The 16,281-nt window shown below is 34.8% G+C and overlaps 1 protein-coding gene and 2 pseudogenes across 1 annotated transcript; all 3 read left to right on the forward strand.

Moving 5' to 3' along the window:
• The first annotated feature begins 3,160 nt into the window (after positions 1 to 3,160).
• LOC120192537 lies at positions 3,161 to 5,236 on the forward strand (annotated as a pseudogene).
• A 985-nt stretch (positions 5,237 to 6,221) lies between these two features.
• On the forward strand, positions 6,222 to 12,395 carry LOC120192402 (protein tesmin/TSO1-like CXC 6). Its single transcript, XM_039195187.1, has 10 exons — positions 6,222 to 6,367; positions 6,479 to 6,866; positions 7,229 to 7,336; positions 7,891 to 8,068; positions 8,873 to 9,229; positions 9,651 to 9,754; positions 9,861 to 9,958; positions 11,009 to 11,434; positions 11,725 to 11,948; positions 12,262 to 12,395. Exons 2-9 carry the CDS (start codon positions 6,487 to 6,489, stop codon positions 11,931 to 11,933), a joined length of 1,860 nt encoding a protein of 619 aa, XP_039051118.1. The 5' UTR covers positions 6,222 to 6,367; positions 6,479 to 6,486; the 3' UTR covers positions 11,934 to 11,948; positions 12,262 to 12,395.
• Positions 12,396 to 13,482: 1,087 nt separating this feature from the next.
• On the forward strand, positions 13,483 to 16,251 carry LOC120192459 (annotated as a pseudogene).
• The last annotated feature ends 30 nt before the right edge of the window (positions 16,252 to 16,281 follow it).

The following is a 16,281-nucleotide window of genomic DNA, read 5'->3' on the forward strand; positions in this document are numbered from 1 at the left end:
TGTCAGTAGTGTTGTCAAGTTACGTCAGACTTGCATGATATCTCTTACTTAGGCAAGAAAATATGTTCCTCAATGTCGTCTTCTTCTGTTCCACTGGCCCTAACAAATTGATTTGTCTCAGCACATGAATTATTCCTTCGTCATTTCCTCCATCAACACAACCAACAAACAACCTTCCTCTTCAGCAGCATCAGTTAAACCAGATAAAGCTTGCCTCTGTAAAATTTGTCCACATGCAAATGTGTCCTACATGCAACTAAAATGCTATGACAAATGGCTTTTAGACAAACAATAACCTAAGTAAAAATACTCAGAACACTGTCTTTTACGGAGTTATCATTAATCTCAACCATTTATTTTCACTCATCCAACGGCCCTAAATGTGTGTAAACTAAAAGAGTTTTACATTGTGTAACAAGATCCTATATATATATAAGGACCCAGGACCTCTAGGGAGAATAATCTCCCCTTTTCCCTTTAGAGGAGAGAAAATACACCAATTGAGAGTTTTTAACCATATGCTCTAGAGATTATTGATTATAAAATGAATTTTTATATGATATAAATTATGTGAGATATATAAATAAATAATACAATATATTATAAACTATGTGACATTATCTTGTATTAGACTTTTTTTTTTTTTGAGGAAACATATAGTAATATTATTGCCATGCAAACACAGTCACGTACATGTAAAAGTAAGTAGAAAATTACCCTAAACCAGACGAAGAAACACGTCCTTAGGATGAGGGTCGATTAGCTGCCGGTAAACCAGTTCCAAAAATCAGGGAGATGCTCCACCTAGTGGTTGAAAGAGCCCGATGTGAATCCATCACGAGCAAAGGCATGAGCCATCGCATTACCCAACTGACCAACATGATGAAATGAGCACCGATCGAACAAACAGGCAAGGCGTCCAATGCGCTATATAAGAGGACCACCAAAGGAGTATAATCTGCAAGAAAACTGCCCGCACTGCCAATAACAGAACGAGAGTCCCCCTCGATCACAACAAACCGCCCCCCAACTCCTGAGCCAGAAGAACAGCTTCCAAGCAAGCCCAAGTCTCTACATGAAAAGCATCCATCACATGGGGAACAAACCGGGACACCGCTGAAAGGAATTCTCCCGCATGATCCCTCAGAACAACACCAATACCCCCCCGTTCCAGAAGCATTATCGAACGAGCCATCAAAATTTATTTTCAAACAGTTTTGGGCTGGTGAACTCCAAACCTGGGCAATAAGCACTCTGACCGTGTCCGGTGCCAAGGGAGCGATACAAGCATCTGATGGATAATTGAAAACAAACTGGTGAACCTCCATATCAGAGAACACCAAACCTTGATGCAAATGACGGTTACGTGGCCCCATAAATCCCATAGGAGAATTAAGAAATAAGGTATGGCATCCGAAGGAAGTAGCGTAGACATCTGGAGCAACCATTCCCGGGCGTCCTGCACAGCAAAGGATAGAACCTGGCCCCAACCAAACAGTTCCCACACGGACTAAACCTGGGAACAATCTCGAAGAGCATGAAGGATAGATTCAGGTGCCTGGCCACAGCGAAAACAGAGTGGAGAAGGAACTACATGCTTCAAGAACAAATTCTCATAACATGGAAGAAGGTTACGAAAGACCCGCCAGAGACACACATGAACCTTGTTTGGTACCGTCTGAGACCAAAGCAATCGATAAAAGGCATGATCACGGTCGTCAATGGCCATGCGGTTCCAAGCGCCAGACAATATTTTTTTTTCTTTTTTATTTAAATCTAGTTATGGGATATAATATTTTCATTCAAATCATCCTAAATTTCCAACGTACCTTCGAATTTATTTTCAATAAATCAAAATGAAATTAACTCAAAATTATTTTTAATTAAGAATAAAATAATTCGTTTCTTTTGATTTGGATAATGAATATATGTTTATAAACTTTAAACATAAGATGGTCATAATCCAATCAAATACACATGCTTACACGCAGATGAGGTAATGTACTTATGTACATTTTATTCGTAATTATCCTTAAATAATTTTATTTTAATTTTTATGAATTTAAACTTTAAAATAAGAAAAGAAAATCTTTCTGTCATTCATTATGATAAACATAATTTAATTGTGGTGTAATTCTTAATATCTAAATAAATAATTAATTAATTCATATCAAATCCAATAATTTATTATTATTCAATATCTTTTTAATTTATTTTACTTTATTCATAACATCAAAATTTAAAAATATAATCTTATTGAAAAAAGTTAACGCCTCATCTTACTTGATTAAGTGATAGTTGATAGTGAAATAATCTAATTGAAGTAATATTAATATTTTGAAATTTAGGACAAATTTAAGACTAATTTAAATTTTAGCCGATAGTTTAAGGAATTTTTAGTGGCATTAACTCAATATATATTTTTATTTGTATTTTTTTCTGGATCTATTTTTTATCTATACTTTTGAGGGGCTGTTTGGATCAAGTATTTTAAGATTCCTAGAAGGTATATTTTTTTCTTGATTAAGGATACCCATGTTTAGTTAGGTATTTTTTTCCAAGTAAGAATAATATTTCTTTCTTAAGTGTATTTATTCATGGTAATGTTATTCCCCAACACCCGTATTCTTTTATTTCCGTATGCTCAGGGCTAAAATACCCTTCTTTTTCCCATTTATCTCTGCGATATCTTCTTCTCCCCGTGAGAGTTTGCCTCCCTCTGCAAAAAATTCATCGTTCTCCTTTCTTCTTCTCCTCTCCCTTTCTTTGCAATGTTTTACTTGTTTAATTTTTTCAAAAAAATGGTTTCGGGTAAGGGTTTATTTTAATCTAGTATTGTTTGGTCGAACCCATTTTTTCAAAAAAATGCTTTCGGGTTAGGGTTCAGAGATACATTTCTCCCGGTAGTTCAGCTCCATAACCAGAAGGTTATGCTTCGAAAAAGCCCTAAGCTTTGTTTTCGGATATCTCTAGTTTCTCGTTTTTCATGATGATCTGTTGATTTGGTTGTTCATCTTTTTTATTTGAAAGGGTTTCTCCTCATTGTTGTATCGTTTTAATCTATTTCCTAACTTTTCATTGTATTGGATTTCTGTTTTAGTGTTTCGTGTTATCATGTAATAATCTGCTGAAAGTGAAGTTCATTTTTTTGTAGGTTGTAACAATGGCTTTCTTAAGTAAAATTGGGAATATGCTTAGGCAGGCCTCGACCACACAGATTAATTCTCAGTTTTCTGCTTCAAGGCCCAACCTTTTTCAAGTGTTCCGGTGCATGTCAAACTCACCGAGCTCGAAAGTTGAAAGTTTTTGTCGGAGGTGCGCATTCAGCTTTTGTTTATATTTTTGGAGCAAACTGTTTTTTGTTACCTATTTTTTTAGGGTTTCTTATTGATTTTTTTATCGCAGGTGTTTCATATCAAACGGATGACCAAGGTCTGAGAGAGGCTTTCAGCTAATATGGTGAAGTTGTTGAAGGTATGCTCTGATGAATGTATTTGCTAATTTCAATTTGTAATTTCCAGTTAACACTATGGAAGGGATTTAAAAGTTCCTTGAGATGCTTAAATATTTTCCTCTACATGTCGAGTGTGTCGTGTTGGTTCATGTTTTTGAGTATAATGGCATGTCCCGTGAAGATTTAGATGCCACATTTGATATGTTTTCATAACGAATGAAAGTTTTTAACTTAAAGTTTGTGTGGGCTTGTGCATATGGTGTACTCACTTTGAGTTTGCAGTCAAGTTTGTTTAATGTCCACTGCTTTTATGTGTGTAAAATAGCTGATTAATTTGATATTTATTGTAGCAAGAGTAATTGTGGACCGAGAAACGGGCAGGTCTAGAGGATTTGGCTTCGTCACGTACACCAGTACTGAGGATGCTTCCAGCGCAACACAGGCCTTGTATGGACAGGTAATATAAGACATCTAAGTATCTATTGTTTGAAGAATTTGTTTATTCCTTTCATATTGGTAGTCTTGGAATATCTGCTGGTTTCTTCTGTTTAAGTAAACCTCATAGAATGCTAATAATGTATTTTATAACGAGCATATATGCTTAAACCTTTGTACAAAGAGATAAAAATTAGAATATGATGCATGCAATTTTTGTTTTGTAATCCTATTGGGCCTTTTCTTCGTATGTTGATCTGCAACTATTGTAAAAGCTTTTGCATTGTGTTGGTTGCAAATTGCATCTAGGCCTATGTCAAATGCTTGGTATTTAAGATTCCAACTGTGGTGAACTATGTGGATTTGGAATTATTGCATCGCAAATTAATTTATGCTACTCAAGTTCACTATCAGCATCTTGAAACATAGTATCTCCTCTGTCAGGGACTCAATCTACATGTTATAACTCGTTTTTCCTTGGTAACGTATGGGGTTCACTTTAATGTCTGCTAGTAATTCTTACTATGAAGTACAAGTTCCACATTAGTTTTCTCAATCGCCTCAACTTACAAATAATTTTCATTACTTGAAAAGAAATATGTTATGTAGGCCTTAATTTGCGCATGTATGTATAAATAATTGATTTAGCATGCGAGATGTTTTATCATCATAATATTCTTGGTTAATCTGTCTGGTATAGATAAGGGTGAAAACAGTAGTTCTATCTTTGTCTACCCTGTTTGATTTTTCAGATGCTTAACATAACAGCATTGGTTCTTATATTTGTGGTAGTTTATTTGTGGGATTTTTTGGTTGTCTTTCTTGTTGTAGGCTCTCCATGGCCGTCAAGTAAGAGTGAACTATGTAGCTGAGAGACCTCCTCGTAACTTTGGAGGCGGTGGTGGCTACAGTGGTGGTGGCGGCTACAATAGAAATGCCAGTCCCTCATCTGGAAGTTATGGAGGTAATGTTGGATACGGTGGTGGTAACTATGGAGGCAAAGGAAATTATGGTGGTTTTGATCAATCTGCTGCAACCAATTTCGATGGTGGGAATTTCAATGTTGCTGGTGACGTTGCCACCAGAGGTACTACTGGATATGGAAGCCAGAATACGGGATTTGATGGTGGTGATCAATTCGGTAGTGCTGAAGATGGCTTCAAGGAGGGGGGAGAAGCATTCGACTCAAACGAGCCAATGAATGAGAACTTCCGGAACGGCGACGATGAGAATATAAGTGATTTCGCCAAAAGGGCACGAAACAAGTCTGTGTCAAGTAGCAGTAAATTGTTTGGTTATTTAGTTATGGTCATTACTTTATGGGAAACTAATTTTTATGTTATTTGAGTTCGAATAAATTTAATTTCTTACTTATTTGAATTATGTTTTTGTAATATAAATTCATGAGATAAATAATAATAATAAAATAGGTAGAATTAAGTATAAATATAAAAGATAAATAAATAAATAAATTATCTAAGAAGAATTTTCACAATGAAAACATTTAGTTAAATGTTGATGTAAAATTTTAATATATTTTTACATAAATTATGTAAAATTTAATATTAATTAAAATTAAAATAATACATGATATATTTAAATATTCAAATAATATATTATCAACAAATAGAATTTTTATATAAATAATTTTTATTTAAATATTTAAAATTTCACTTGTTAAAAAATATAGAACAATGATAATTTGGTAAAATATACATTCTAGTAATTTTGTATTCCTTTAACCAAACACTATAATCTTACATTCCTGCCAAACCAATCAAACACAATAATGTAACATTCCCAGTAATCCTATTCTCTGGTAATCTTTTATTCTCACTGATAATCTTTTATTTCCACTAACAATCTTACATTCTGTGAACCAAACCCAACTTTATAAAGTTCAAAATATAAATAAGAAATTCAAATTGAACAAATAAAATATCTTTCCTCCCGAAATTTAAATTTATTAGCTTCATTGGGTCCCTAGAAAATCGGTCAAAGCGATAGTGTTTCCTCTTGAAGGCTTTAGAAGAATATTGTCCGTCCATTTTAGACTATAAAACAATCTTAACCGTACACGTCTTCAATAAGACAAGAATCCAATCGCTTTCGGACTCCATTAGCGCCAAATTTCACTTCCTTTACTTTGCCAGAAAAAAAGCCCTAAACATATCTTAATCCAACGGATTTCAATCATTATAGACTCTTCTTCAAAATCTCAGCCGTCAATCAAAAAATTCAATTTCACCTGTTCGATTCAATCCAAAACAAATCTAACCGTCGATATTTGTAAAATTTCAAATTTATATATTTCGAAAAAGAGACAAAGTGGGGGAGTTAAGCAAAGCAAAGGCTGAAGGAAGGGGTGAAAAGCCGTACAATTCCCTATGGAGCTCTAAGCTTATGGCGGCTTAGCTTCCTCACTCTTCAAAGCTTTCCTTTTGACATTGATTTTTTTATTTAACAGAAATTTGAACGGTAAACTGAAAATGAAATCTATAGCTCTGTGATTTTTTTTTTAAATTTTTTATTTCAATTCAATTGACTGTTATTATTTAGTGATTCAAGTGTTTTTTTTATGGTGTGAAGATTGAGTAATGGGGGAAGGAGAAACGATTTCGGATTTCACACCGAAGAAATTAGCGAGGCAATTAGATTTCACCCCGGGGTGTCTTGCGTCGGGAAATAGGACGTTGCCGGATCACTCGATGCATTTACAATCGCAGCCTCAACCGCAATGGCAATCGCAAACGGCGTTGCCGACGAAGCCTCAGCAACATCCGCAGGAACTGCAATTGCTGTTAAGTTTACAGCCGCAAACGGTGCAATCGCAGCCGCTGCAACAACTAAAACATCAGTCACCGTCAACGCCTCGAGTTCAAACACGGCCGCCGCCTCCGCCTTCGCAGCCGGTTACCTTCATGCAAAGGGCGCCTCATCCAGTTCAGAAGCTTCCGATACAAACATTTCAATTGAGGTAGTTGTTTCATGAAATCTTTAAACTCCGTCTAGATTATGAATGTCCTCTTTAGAAATAATTTTCACACTTTTTATACCTTAAAATACTATTTATCTTGTAAATAAGCCTATTTATAATTTAAATAAGCTTTTGGTTTATCCTAAAGCAGATTCATTCCATCTTCGTGGATATTTTTCCTTCTAATTTTTATAAGATCAATGTGATTTGTTTCGCTTTTTGGTCTTTTCTGTTTAAAGAGACATTTCTGGACATTTTTTGGGCAATGTAGATAGCAGAATAATGAGAACATTGTTTACAACTAGAAATATGATTGTTGCATACTGTTGTTTTTAACTCTTTGTGTATATATGTTTGTGCAGCAAGCAAGAGTCCCCGAGGTCCAGGCCACGAGCACATGCTGAAGCAAAAGATAGGACTCCAAAGAAACAAAAGCAGTGTAATTGCAAGAATTCTCGGTGCTTGAAGTTGTAAGCTCTTAAAATTTATTTAAATTCTTGGCCACCTTTCTAGTTACTTATTTGATCTATAAGTCATACATACAAAAAATGCTACATGGTATTGTGATGTTGATCTTTGTGGAGACTGAGAAAAATGCTTGATCGTTTCACTTTTGGGAAACATTGTACGGATAAGAGTGACTTGTCAAATTGTAGCTTGACTTTTGCTTACTCCATTTTCATCTTTTGTCTGTTGTAGAATATCCATTATTCTCAGTGTATGTATGAAGTTCTTTTCAAGGAAAATTTTTTAGTTACATCAGTTATCTTCTTCTTGCTAGTGGTTTGCTTGTGGAAATATGAAACAATCTTTATTAGATTACAATTAACAAACACTGATTTGGTTTATATGATTTATCATTTATCATGTATTCAGGGTCTATTATCAATAGAATTGTCTTATTTAAATTATACCCATATTTGTTGGTATTTTGTACTTGTTGCTTCGTGGCTGTGGTCTATAGTCTTTTTCTTGTATTTATTTATCAGGTACTATTTAGCATTTTGTTTTTTGTTATTATTAGGTACTGTGAGTGCTTTACTTCTGGAATTTATTGTAATGGTTGTAATTGCGTAAATTGCCATAACAATGTGGAGAATGAGGCAGCAAGGCAAGAAGCAGTTGGAGCAACCTTAGAACGCAATCCAAATGCATTTAGACCGAAGATTGCAAGCAGTCCCCACAGACCTCAGGATACTAGGGTATGTTATCTTGCATCTTCTAGCTGCTTCATTATGAGTGGTACCGAGTGATAGTGATGAGATTTTCCCCTTTAAATTTATCTTCTTTGAGGGTCAAATTGAAGAATAATGTTAATCTGAGTCTATTTTTATTATTCTTTTGGTTTAGTTCTTTTTACTCGACGTTTGGTATTAGGGGTGTAAACGAGTCGAGTCGAGCTCGAGTATTGCTGAGCTCGACTCGACTTGAAAACTCTGAAATGAAGCTCGACTCGACTCGAAAACTCGTGAGCTTAAAATTTTCAAGCTCGACTCTAACTCGAAATCCTGAACTGAAGCTCGTGAGCAGCTCGAAAAAGCTCGAAATGAAGAAAAAAAATTCTTAAACTTAACTCGATTGAAACCTCAAACTTAAACTCGAACATGAACCTTAAATACATGAAATTTTACTGTATTTTTTTAAAAAAAATCAATACATAAATATTAATATTATTATTATTATTAATTTTTTTTTGAATAAAATCTTAATATATTATATTTTCGAGCTGCTCATGAGCTTTTCGAGTCGAATATCAAGTAGCTCGTTTCAGCTCGTTAAGAACTCGAGTCGAGTCCATTCGATCCGAGTATTTATCGAGCCTTGATCGAGTCGATCTCGAATAGCTCGCGATCTATCTCGTCTCATTTACAGCCCTATTTGGTATTATGTCATTGCATCAGTTGATATGCAAAGACCAATCATCAATGTATTTGTTTATATAGAAAAATGAAAATTTGATTTTATCGAGTTTTTAAAAGTTCCTTATCGTCTTGAAACAAATCTAGGATTATGCACATGATGTCCAAATGGTCGGAAAGCACAATAAAGGATGTCACTGCAAGAAATCCGGTTGTCTCAAGAAGTATTGTGAGTGCTTCCAAGCTAATATTTTATGCTCCGAAAATTGCAAGTGCTTGGACTGCAAGAACTTCAAAGGAAGTGAAGAAAGAAGAGCTCTTGTTCACGGTGATCATAACTCCATAGCTTACGTGCAACAGGCTGCAAATGCAGCCATTAGTGGTGCCATTGGTTCATCTGGCTTTGGGATTCCTTTGGCATCCAAGAAAAGAAAAAGTGAAGAACTCATATTTGGTCGAGCAGTGCAAGATCAATCATTTCAAAAAGTTGTTCAACAGCAACAGGTAATTCCTTGAATTGTGATTATATGTGAGATTCATCTTGGTTGGTCAAGAACACCGATAGGATTTGTACAATCTTCAGAGAAAAACATTCTCTTTTAGACTTTTTATGTTATGTGATCGTCTTATAGCCACCTTTACTATCAAGAACCACAAGCTTTGTATTCATGATTGTTTCTAAATGAGAACTCATTTCATTGATGGACGTTGTGGTCCTTTCACCAGGAATAATCTATTTGGTGTGGTATCTTCACACATCGACTCAAAGGATGGTCTTTGTAGATGAATAGAAAAAACACTTCAATTTTGTCTCAGCTGCTTTTAAGATTTTAATTATCACGCATTGCTACCAAAATATGGCTTGATGTTTACTCTCTTCTTTGAAGGGGAAACTGGATACTAATATCTCTCTAATTCCAACCAGGAAAATCACCTAAAAGATCTGTTGGCTGCATCTTCTCCATTATCTGCTACTGTCTCTGGCACTGCTAATACTGCATCACTGGGATCTTCAAAATTGACATACAAGTAGGAAGTTTATTTATTTTATTCTGCTTGTAATTAACAGAAGCATCCATTTTTGTTTAATTTCTCCCTTTTACAAGCTAATTAGTGTCTCTTTGCATTACTGAAGATCACCATTGGCGAACATCCTCCAACCACAGAATGTAAAGGATATGTGCTCTTTTTGGGTGGTAGTTTCATCGGAAGCTGGAAAGGCACTTGCTGCAGGTACTAATTATTATTCATAAATTCCTGAAGTTCTTGTTCTTTTCATTGCAGTATCACTTTCAACTTTTTAGTTAATCACATGGCTGTGATTACCACAATGAAGAATTTGTTGTACGGACTATCAATCTATCGCACATTTCCAAATCTTATCCTTATAACACAGTGTTTTCCTGCAATCTGCATCTTCTCAATACAGCTCACCTTTTTAGCTGTGAATGACAGAAGCTTTTGTCATCTATAGAATTATAGGGAAGCTGGTAAAACATCTTGTATTATTTATTTACATTTTAGATGTTATGTTTGAAAATTACAACCATGTAGATAAGTTTAAGGTAATGATTCTGCCATTAGGCCTGCATAGGTGAAACCAATCAATTATTTATTAGTAAATTAATGACTGAGCATTTCTTTCTTGCAATGCCATTAAATGATAAATTACTGTTGATCAGGTATCAAAGGTACGAAGTCATTAGGTCTAGTATGGTTCTTGAACGTCATCATAGTGATCAGAGCCCTCCTTTCGTAAAGAAATTGGAACAACTTTTATGGTACTTATATGGAATAAGGGGCATCATATAGAAATATTGCAGAAAGAGTGAAAAACAATAAACAAACTTAACCTAACAATGTCTTGATATTATATAGTCGGTTAGAAGAACAATGATATTTGAGAAGGCCATGTGATCCTTCAGTTACACTTCAAAATTATATGTATGTCAGATAATTCGGTCTGGACTCTGGAATACTTGATGGTCGACATATTCATTGTTAAAGAGACTCTTATCTGATAGCTGTTTGCAAAGAGAAATAGCTTCCTACAGACTCCACAAATGTCATCCTATTTGTAATACCTGTTTCATATATTAAGCAAAAGCGGAAAAAAGGGGGATGGTTTGAACTCTGTTTCTCGTCAAATTTATTGGCCTCCCATGATCTACGGATCTTGTAATCTAGATCGTTACCTAATTTCATTCTGGATACACCTTGAGCTTTGTTACTTCTGTTGAAGATGGCATATAGCAGTACTAATGTGAAAGTTCCAATTTCCAGAGAAAAGTAGCAAAAAGGATCAACAAACAGAGGGAGGCTCTAATTCTATTGAAACTACTGTTTCATCTGGTCATGTGCATGAAACGAGTCAGAAAGGTAATGGTTTTCCAAGCACTGCTACTAATGATAGTAAGAGTGAGAACCAGGGAGACACAGATAGAAGTGGTGACTCTGGAGCAAATGAGAACGATGTGCAAAATGGAAGGCCTTTGTCTCCTGGAACACGTGCATTGATGTGTGATGAAGAAGATACAATGTTTATGGAAACGAAGTCACCTAATTTATTGACAAATCATTCTCGAAATATTACTCAGAAATCGTCAAATGGGCACGAGTGCACAGAGGTCTATGCAGAGCAGGAAGGGCTTGTTTTGACAATGTTTCGTGATTTTCTCAATAAGCTCATTACTTGTGGGAGCATAAAGGGTAAGCTGATTGATTTCACAATTCTAGACTCCAAATATCGAAAATTTTATTTTGGGTAAAATCCAATGAGGGTTCCTTCTTGGAAACTCTCCAAGTAGTCAAGTTTCTGCTTCCATTACAATTCTCACTCCATCCCTTATTGAGATTTATTTGACTTTTTCTTCCCTCCATCCCTTCTTTAGATTTATTCGATATTTCCCTCATAGATTTTAGATTCTCATTGTAAGTCTTAGATGTTAGTAATCCAATTAATGTTCTTAAATGATGATTTGCCCTAGTACATGTTACAGAGACAATGCGGTCTGCAAAACAAGAACCCATGGGTGCCGTAAAATCCGGAAATCCAGCAGTTAAGGAGCCTTATCCTAGTGGAATTGTAAAGTCTCCGAACCCAGCACCTGTAGAAACAGGTCAGACTCTCTCTGCAGCATCTTCTGCTTTGAATACAGACCAGCCCTTAAAGCATGAATTGCCCAATGGTGAAAATGTAGAGATTTAAAGCTCAAATTAGCGAGTAAGATAGTTCTCACTATCAACCAGCATTCTTTCCTTATGTTCCACCATCTGCCTGCTTTTGATTCTTGGATCTATTATTAGGTCCAAATTCTAATATCGTTAAGAGTTAACCATTTGAAATGACAATCTAGCTCAGTTAGTAGAGCACAATGTTCTTAACCTTGAGGTCGTGGGATCGAGTCCCACGGAGGGTATTTCATAATTCGGAGGTCTCTTACGGAAGCTGCTCTCAACCTGGTGTTGGGGGTAGCCTACTATTTTACCTCCCCTTACCCCATATATATGGGAAAAAGGGACAACCATTTGTTAAGAGTTAACCATGGTAGCTAGACACTTTAGACCCTTACCATCTTAAAACATTAGGAACAGGTAAAGTAGTTATCTTGGATGTTTTTTGGGGCTGTCTTGCTAGTACATACAGGGTAATGAAATCTCAGTTAAAACCCTCAAGTTGTATATTTCTTAATAATATAAGTTCATCTACCGGAGGCAGCGTGTATCTGATCTCCACATGATTGGTCTGGTGTTTTACCATTTTAACTGTTATAATTCGGTTGTTTTACAACAATATGTATGAAATGGAGTAGGTATTTTGTTTATGTTTGGGTGGAGCTTCAGAGAAACTTCCTAAACTGGTAGGTTAACAAAAATGAGGTTACCTCCCACTTTCGTTCCTCGTTATATCGCCTTTGAAAATGAATCAAACAAAGTTTTGCTTGGATTTTTATGGTTATGATTCCCCTAAATTTCCCTTTCCTTTTACCTTCAAGGCTCAAGCAGTTAGAAATAAAAAAAAAAAACAATCTGTACATGACAGATTTTGACCCTTGTCAGGGTTGTTTTTTTATTATGAAATTTGGGTTTTGGATTGATCGAGTTGATTTTTTAAACATGATTGGATTTGGAGAATTTAATACGTTTTGGAATAATTTTGAAAAAAATCTTTTTCTGTATTTATATATTATTAATTATATTTTAATAAATTTTTATATAAGATTAGTATATAAATTACTAAGATTTTGTATTAGATTAAAATGTACTTTAGTGTTATGTTATTAAATGAAATAAATTAATTTTTTATTTGATTATTGTTCTACTTTGACAAAATATAAAAATTAAAAATTATATTAAAGCGGATTAGACCATAGGCGGATTTTTAATTATTTTTTAGATAGATAAACATATTTGTAAATTAAATATAATTTTATCATATTAGAATTAATATTAATATTCAAATTAACGAAGAGCTAATAAAATTATTTTATGATCATAATTTAACAAACAAACGATGGAAGTAACATTATCTTTTATGATCCCGACAAATGTTAAATTTTTTTAATAATGTGAGAATTTATATTTAAATTTTAAAAATAATATTAAACCCCAAACAATACAAATATCCAAAACCTTTCGTTTTGGGTCTGGGTTGCTTCCTTCACACATGCCCAATTGCCCACGTTGTCCACTGTCCTCAATTATACCTTCCGTACCTTTTTTTCCCTATAATTTTTTTCCTTCGATGTTTTACTTAATAGAAAAATGGCTGCTTTTGCCTCTCACCTTCACCAGCTTACTCAAACTATAACTCGACGACATAAGCTATCAACCACGAGACACGTCTGCTGTCTTCCACACGTGCCACCTCACCTTCCGAGAACCATCCCCTATAAATACCGAATCCAAACCGTTAACTTATCCATCTCCGGCAGCAGCGGAAGCAGAGTGAGTATAACTGAAATGGAAGCTAACGGCGCCGTTACCGATCCAGAAAATATCCGATCTCAGTTCCTTGAATTACTTCGTACCAGACGAAATGCTCAAGGTAATTTACATATACACACTATCTAGCTCGGATTCTTCACTTTCTTAAGTACTCGCGTTTGATTCTTTGATCTTCGTTTCTGTTGAAAAATTCGTGTATCCAAAATCCTCTGAATATGATGAAAAACTTAGAAAAATCTAATCATATATTATATATCGGATACGTAGTAGTATTCGATACTTATTACTTACCTACTCTGTAAATCTCTGAAATATGTTTCCAATTTGTTTCTGTTTATATGGTTGTACTGTTGTGAATATACTCTATTTTTTTAATATCAATTCCGTTGACTGTGGAACCTGCAAAGCCTGTGGTTAAGCCGTTGTTCCAAGATGTTACACCGCCAACTTTCAGTGAGGTAAAATTCTCCTTAAAGATTTTCTTCTTCGAATTTCTGTGATTAATTACCTGTTTTTAACAGCATTTTCATTTGTAAATTTACCAGGAAATGGAGTCTTGTCCAAAGGCCAACATTGAAAACCTTAAGGAGCTGCTTAAAGAGGAAAATCTTTATCTCCATACCGAGGTAAATTAATTGGGGGCAATAAAGAAGCATTAATATAAGCTAATTCTATTACCATATTGTGTTTATATGCATATATGTATATTTTCTCGTGAAGAATAAAAACTTGGTATATCTTGGCCATTTATAGGCTGGGGATCAAGGAAAATTGCCCCTATTAATTTTAATTATGAAAGAAAACAATCAAGAAAAGAGACCTGCTGTTGTTTTTCTGCATAGTACTCATAAGTGCAAAGAGTGGTTACGTCCATTGCTTGAGGTTAGCTGAACTAAGCCTTTGAATTTGCCAATTTCTTCTTTTATCATCTATAATTTTTCCAGACCAAGTCTTGTCTTCATTTTTCTGACTTATGCTTCACGGGGATATATAGCCATTGGTGTTGATTCCCGCTACCATGGTTAACGTGCCAGCAGCCTAACAACTTACAAAGACGTATATGAATTGTGTCTACCTTTCATATTTCTTTAATCTGGGTTGTTTTGTTTAATTGTATGATTTGATAAAATGTACCGGAAGATTAACTTAGCTTAATTCTATTGCAAGAGTCATTGGTGCCAATGGAAAGTTCTAAGAAACCCTTATTCTTTTTTTTTTTAAATGTTTTTAGTTTCTAGATAAACCACTTCAAAAGATATCCTAATGTCATTTTACTGTCTGAGTGTAGGTTCTGGTATCATCATGGAGAAATGGGGATACTATGCCATTCATATTTGATACGGTAACCCCTTCATATCTTGTTTGTTTGTCTATACTTTTATATTTTTTGTTTGTCTTATAATTCAAAGAATGGTCGAAGGTAAGAAAGTACGAGGAAATTCAGAGGAAATTCCTGACTAGTCTGGAGTTGAGCAAACTATTGATCTGCTGTTTAATTCCCATATATCTTATAGTCTTGGCTTAAAGGAGATGCTAATTTAAGCTTTTTCTGAGTTTTAACCTTAAACTATTTTGGTTTTATTTTATCATTTCAATTCATTTAAGGTTTTCCATCTTTTAGGTCTGGGATATGATAAAACTTGCAGATTATTTAAGTCAGAGAGATGATATAGATCCTACTAAGATTGGAATTACTGGCGAATCACTTGGAGGTTTGTTGACTGAGAGTTGAAGGGACTGAAATATTAAATAACTGCTCACTGCTTCGTGATGAGTTTATGTGAATATCATGAAATGCAGGAATGCATGCATGGTTTGCTGCTTTTGCTGACACTCGCTATGCAGTGCCAGCCCCAGTAATTGGCGTTCAGGTAAACTGAAAATTTGTAATTCCTCTAAGCATTAATAAATATATTTGTGAAGTTATTCGAATGTATCATGTTATTTATTTTTAGGGATTTCGATGGGCAATAGAGAATGACAAGTGGCAGGCTCAAGTTGACAGTATAAAGGCTGTATTTGAAGGTAACTGATGCCAGGTTTCTTGGAAAAAAAGCTTTTAATAATGCTTGGTTTTACCAATTTATGTTCATTCAGGGGCGGTTATCTTTTATCCAAACCAAGATTCCGCATGAAGCTGATCTTAAATCTATATAAGCACTTAAAATTTATAAATTTCAAGCTTACTAACTTGTGGTTCTACTAGACGTTCTGAAGTTGAAGCTGATCTTAAATCTATATAAGCACTGATTTAGGCAAGAAAGAAATTGATAAAGAAGTGGTGGAGAAGGTCAGTTATGTTTCTACTTGCTCATGTTTGACGTAAATATACCATGTAACGTGCTGTTTACCTATTACCACTTTAGAAAAGTGGAGAGCAAGACATGCTTACTCATGCGCACACAACTGAATTAAGGGTGCTTCTTTTATTCTGTCACCTGATGTTAATCGTGATTTATGGTTCTACTTCTCTGATCAGGTCTGGGATAGGATTGCTCCTGGTCTAGCTTCTCAGTTCGATGCACCTAACATGGTCTCGGCTATCGCACCACGCCCTTTTCTGATTGTAAATGATACAATTCTTCTTCTTCTTTCTTTTTTTTTTTGGT

This window comes from Hibiscus syriacus, unplaced genomic scaffold (genome assembly GCF_006381635.1).
Source record: "Hibiscus syriacus cultivar Baekdansim isolate YM2019G1 unplaced genomic scaffold, ASM638163v2 tig00116975_pilon, whole genome shotgun sequence".
Classification (NCBI taxonomy): domain Eukaryota; kingdom Viridiplantae; phylum Streptophyta; class Magnoliopsida; order Malvales; family Malvaceae; genus Hibiscus; species Hibiscus syriacus.

Bases quoted from the DNA above. Each gene is read 5' to 3' on its own strand.
- LOC120192402 (XM_039195187.1), top strand. From the start codon at position 6,487: ATGGGGGAAGGAGAAACGATTTCGGATTTCACACCGAAGAAATTAGCG. The intron at 8,069-8,872 runs GTATGTTATCTT...AAACAAATCTAG, and splicing joins ACAGACCTCAGGATACTAGG to GATTATGCACATGATGTCCA. The intron at 9,230-9,650 runs GTAATTCCTTGA...AATTCCAACCAG, and splicing joins AAGTTGTTCAACAGCAACAG to GAAAATCACCTAAAAGATCT.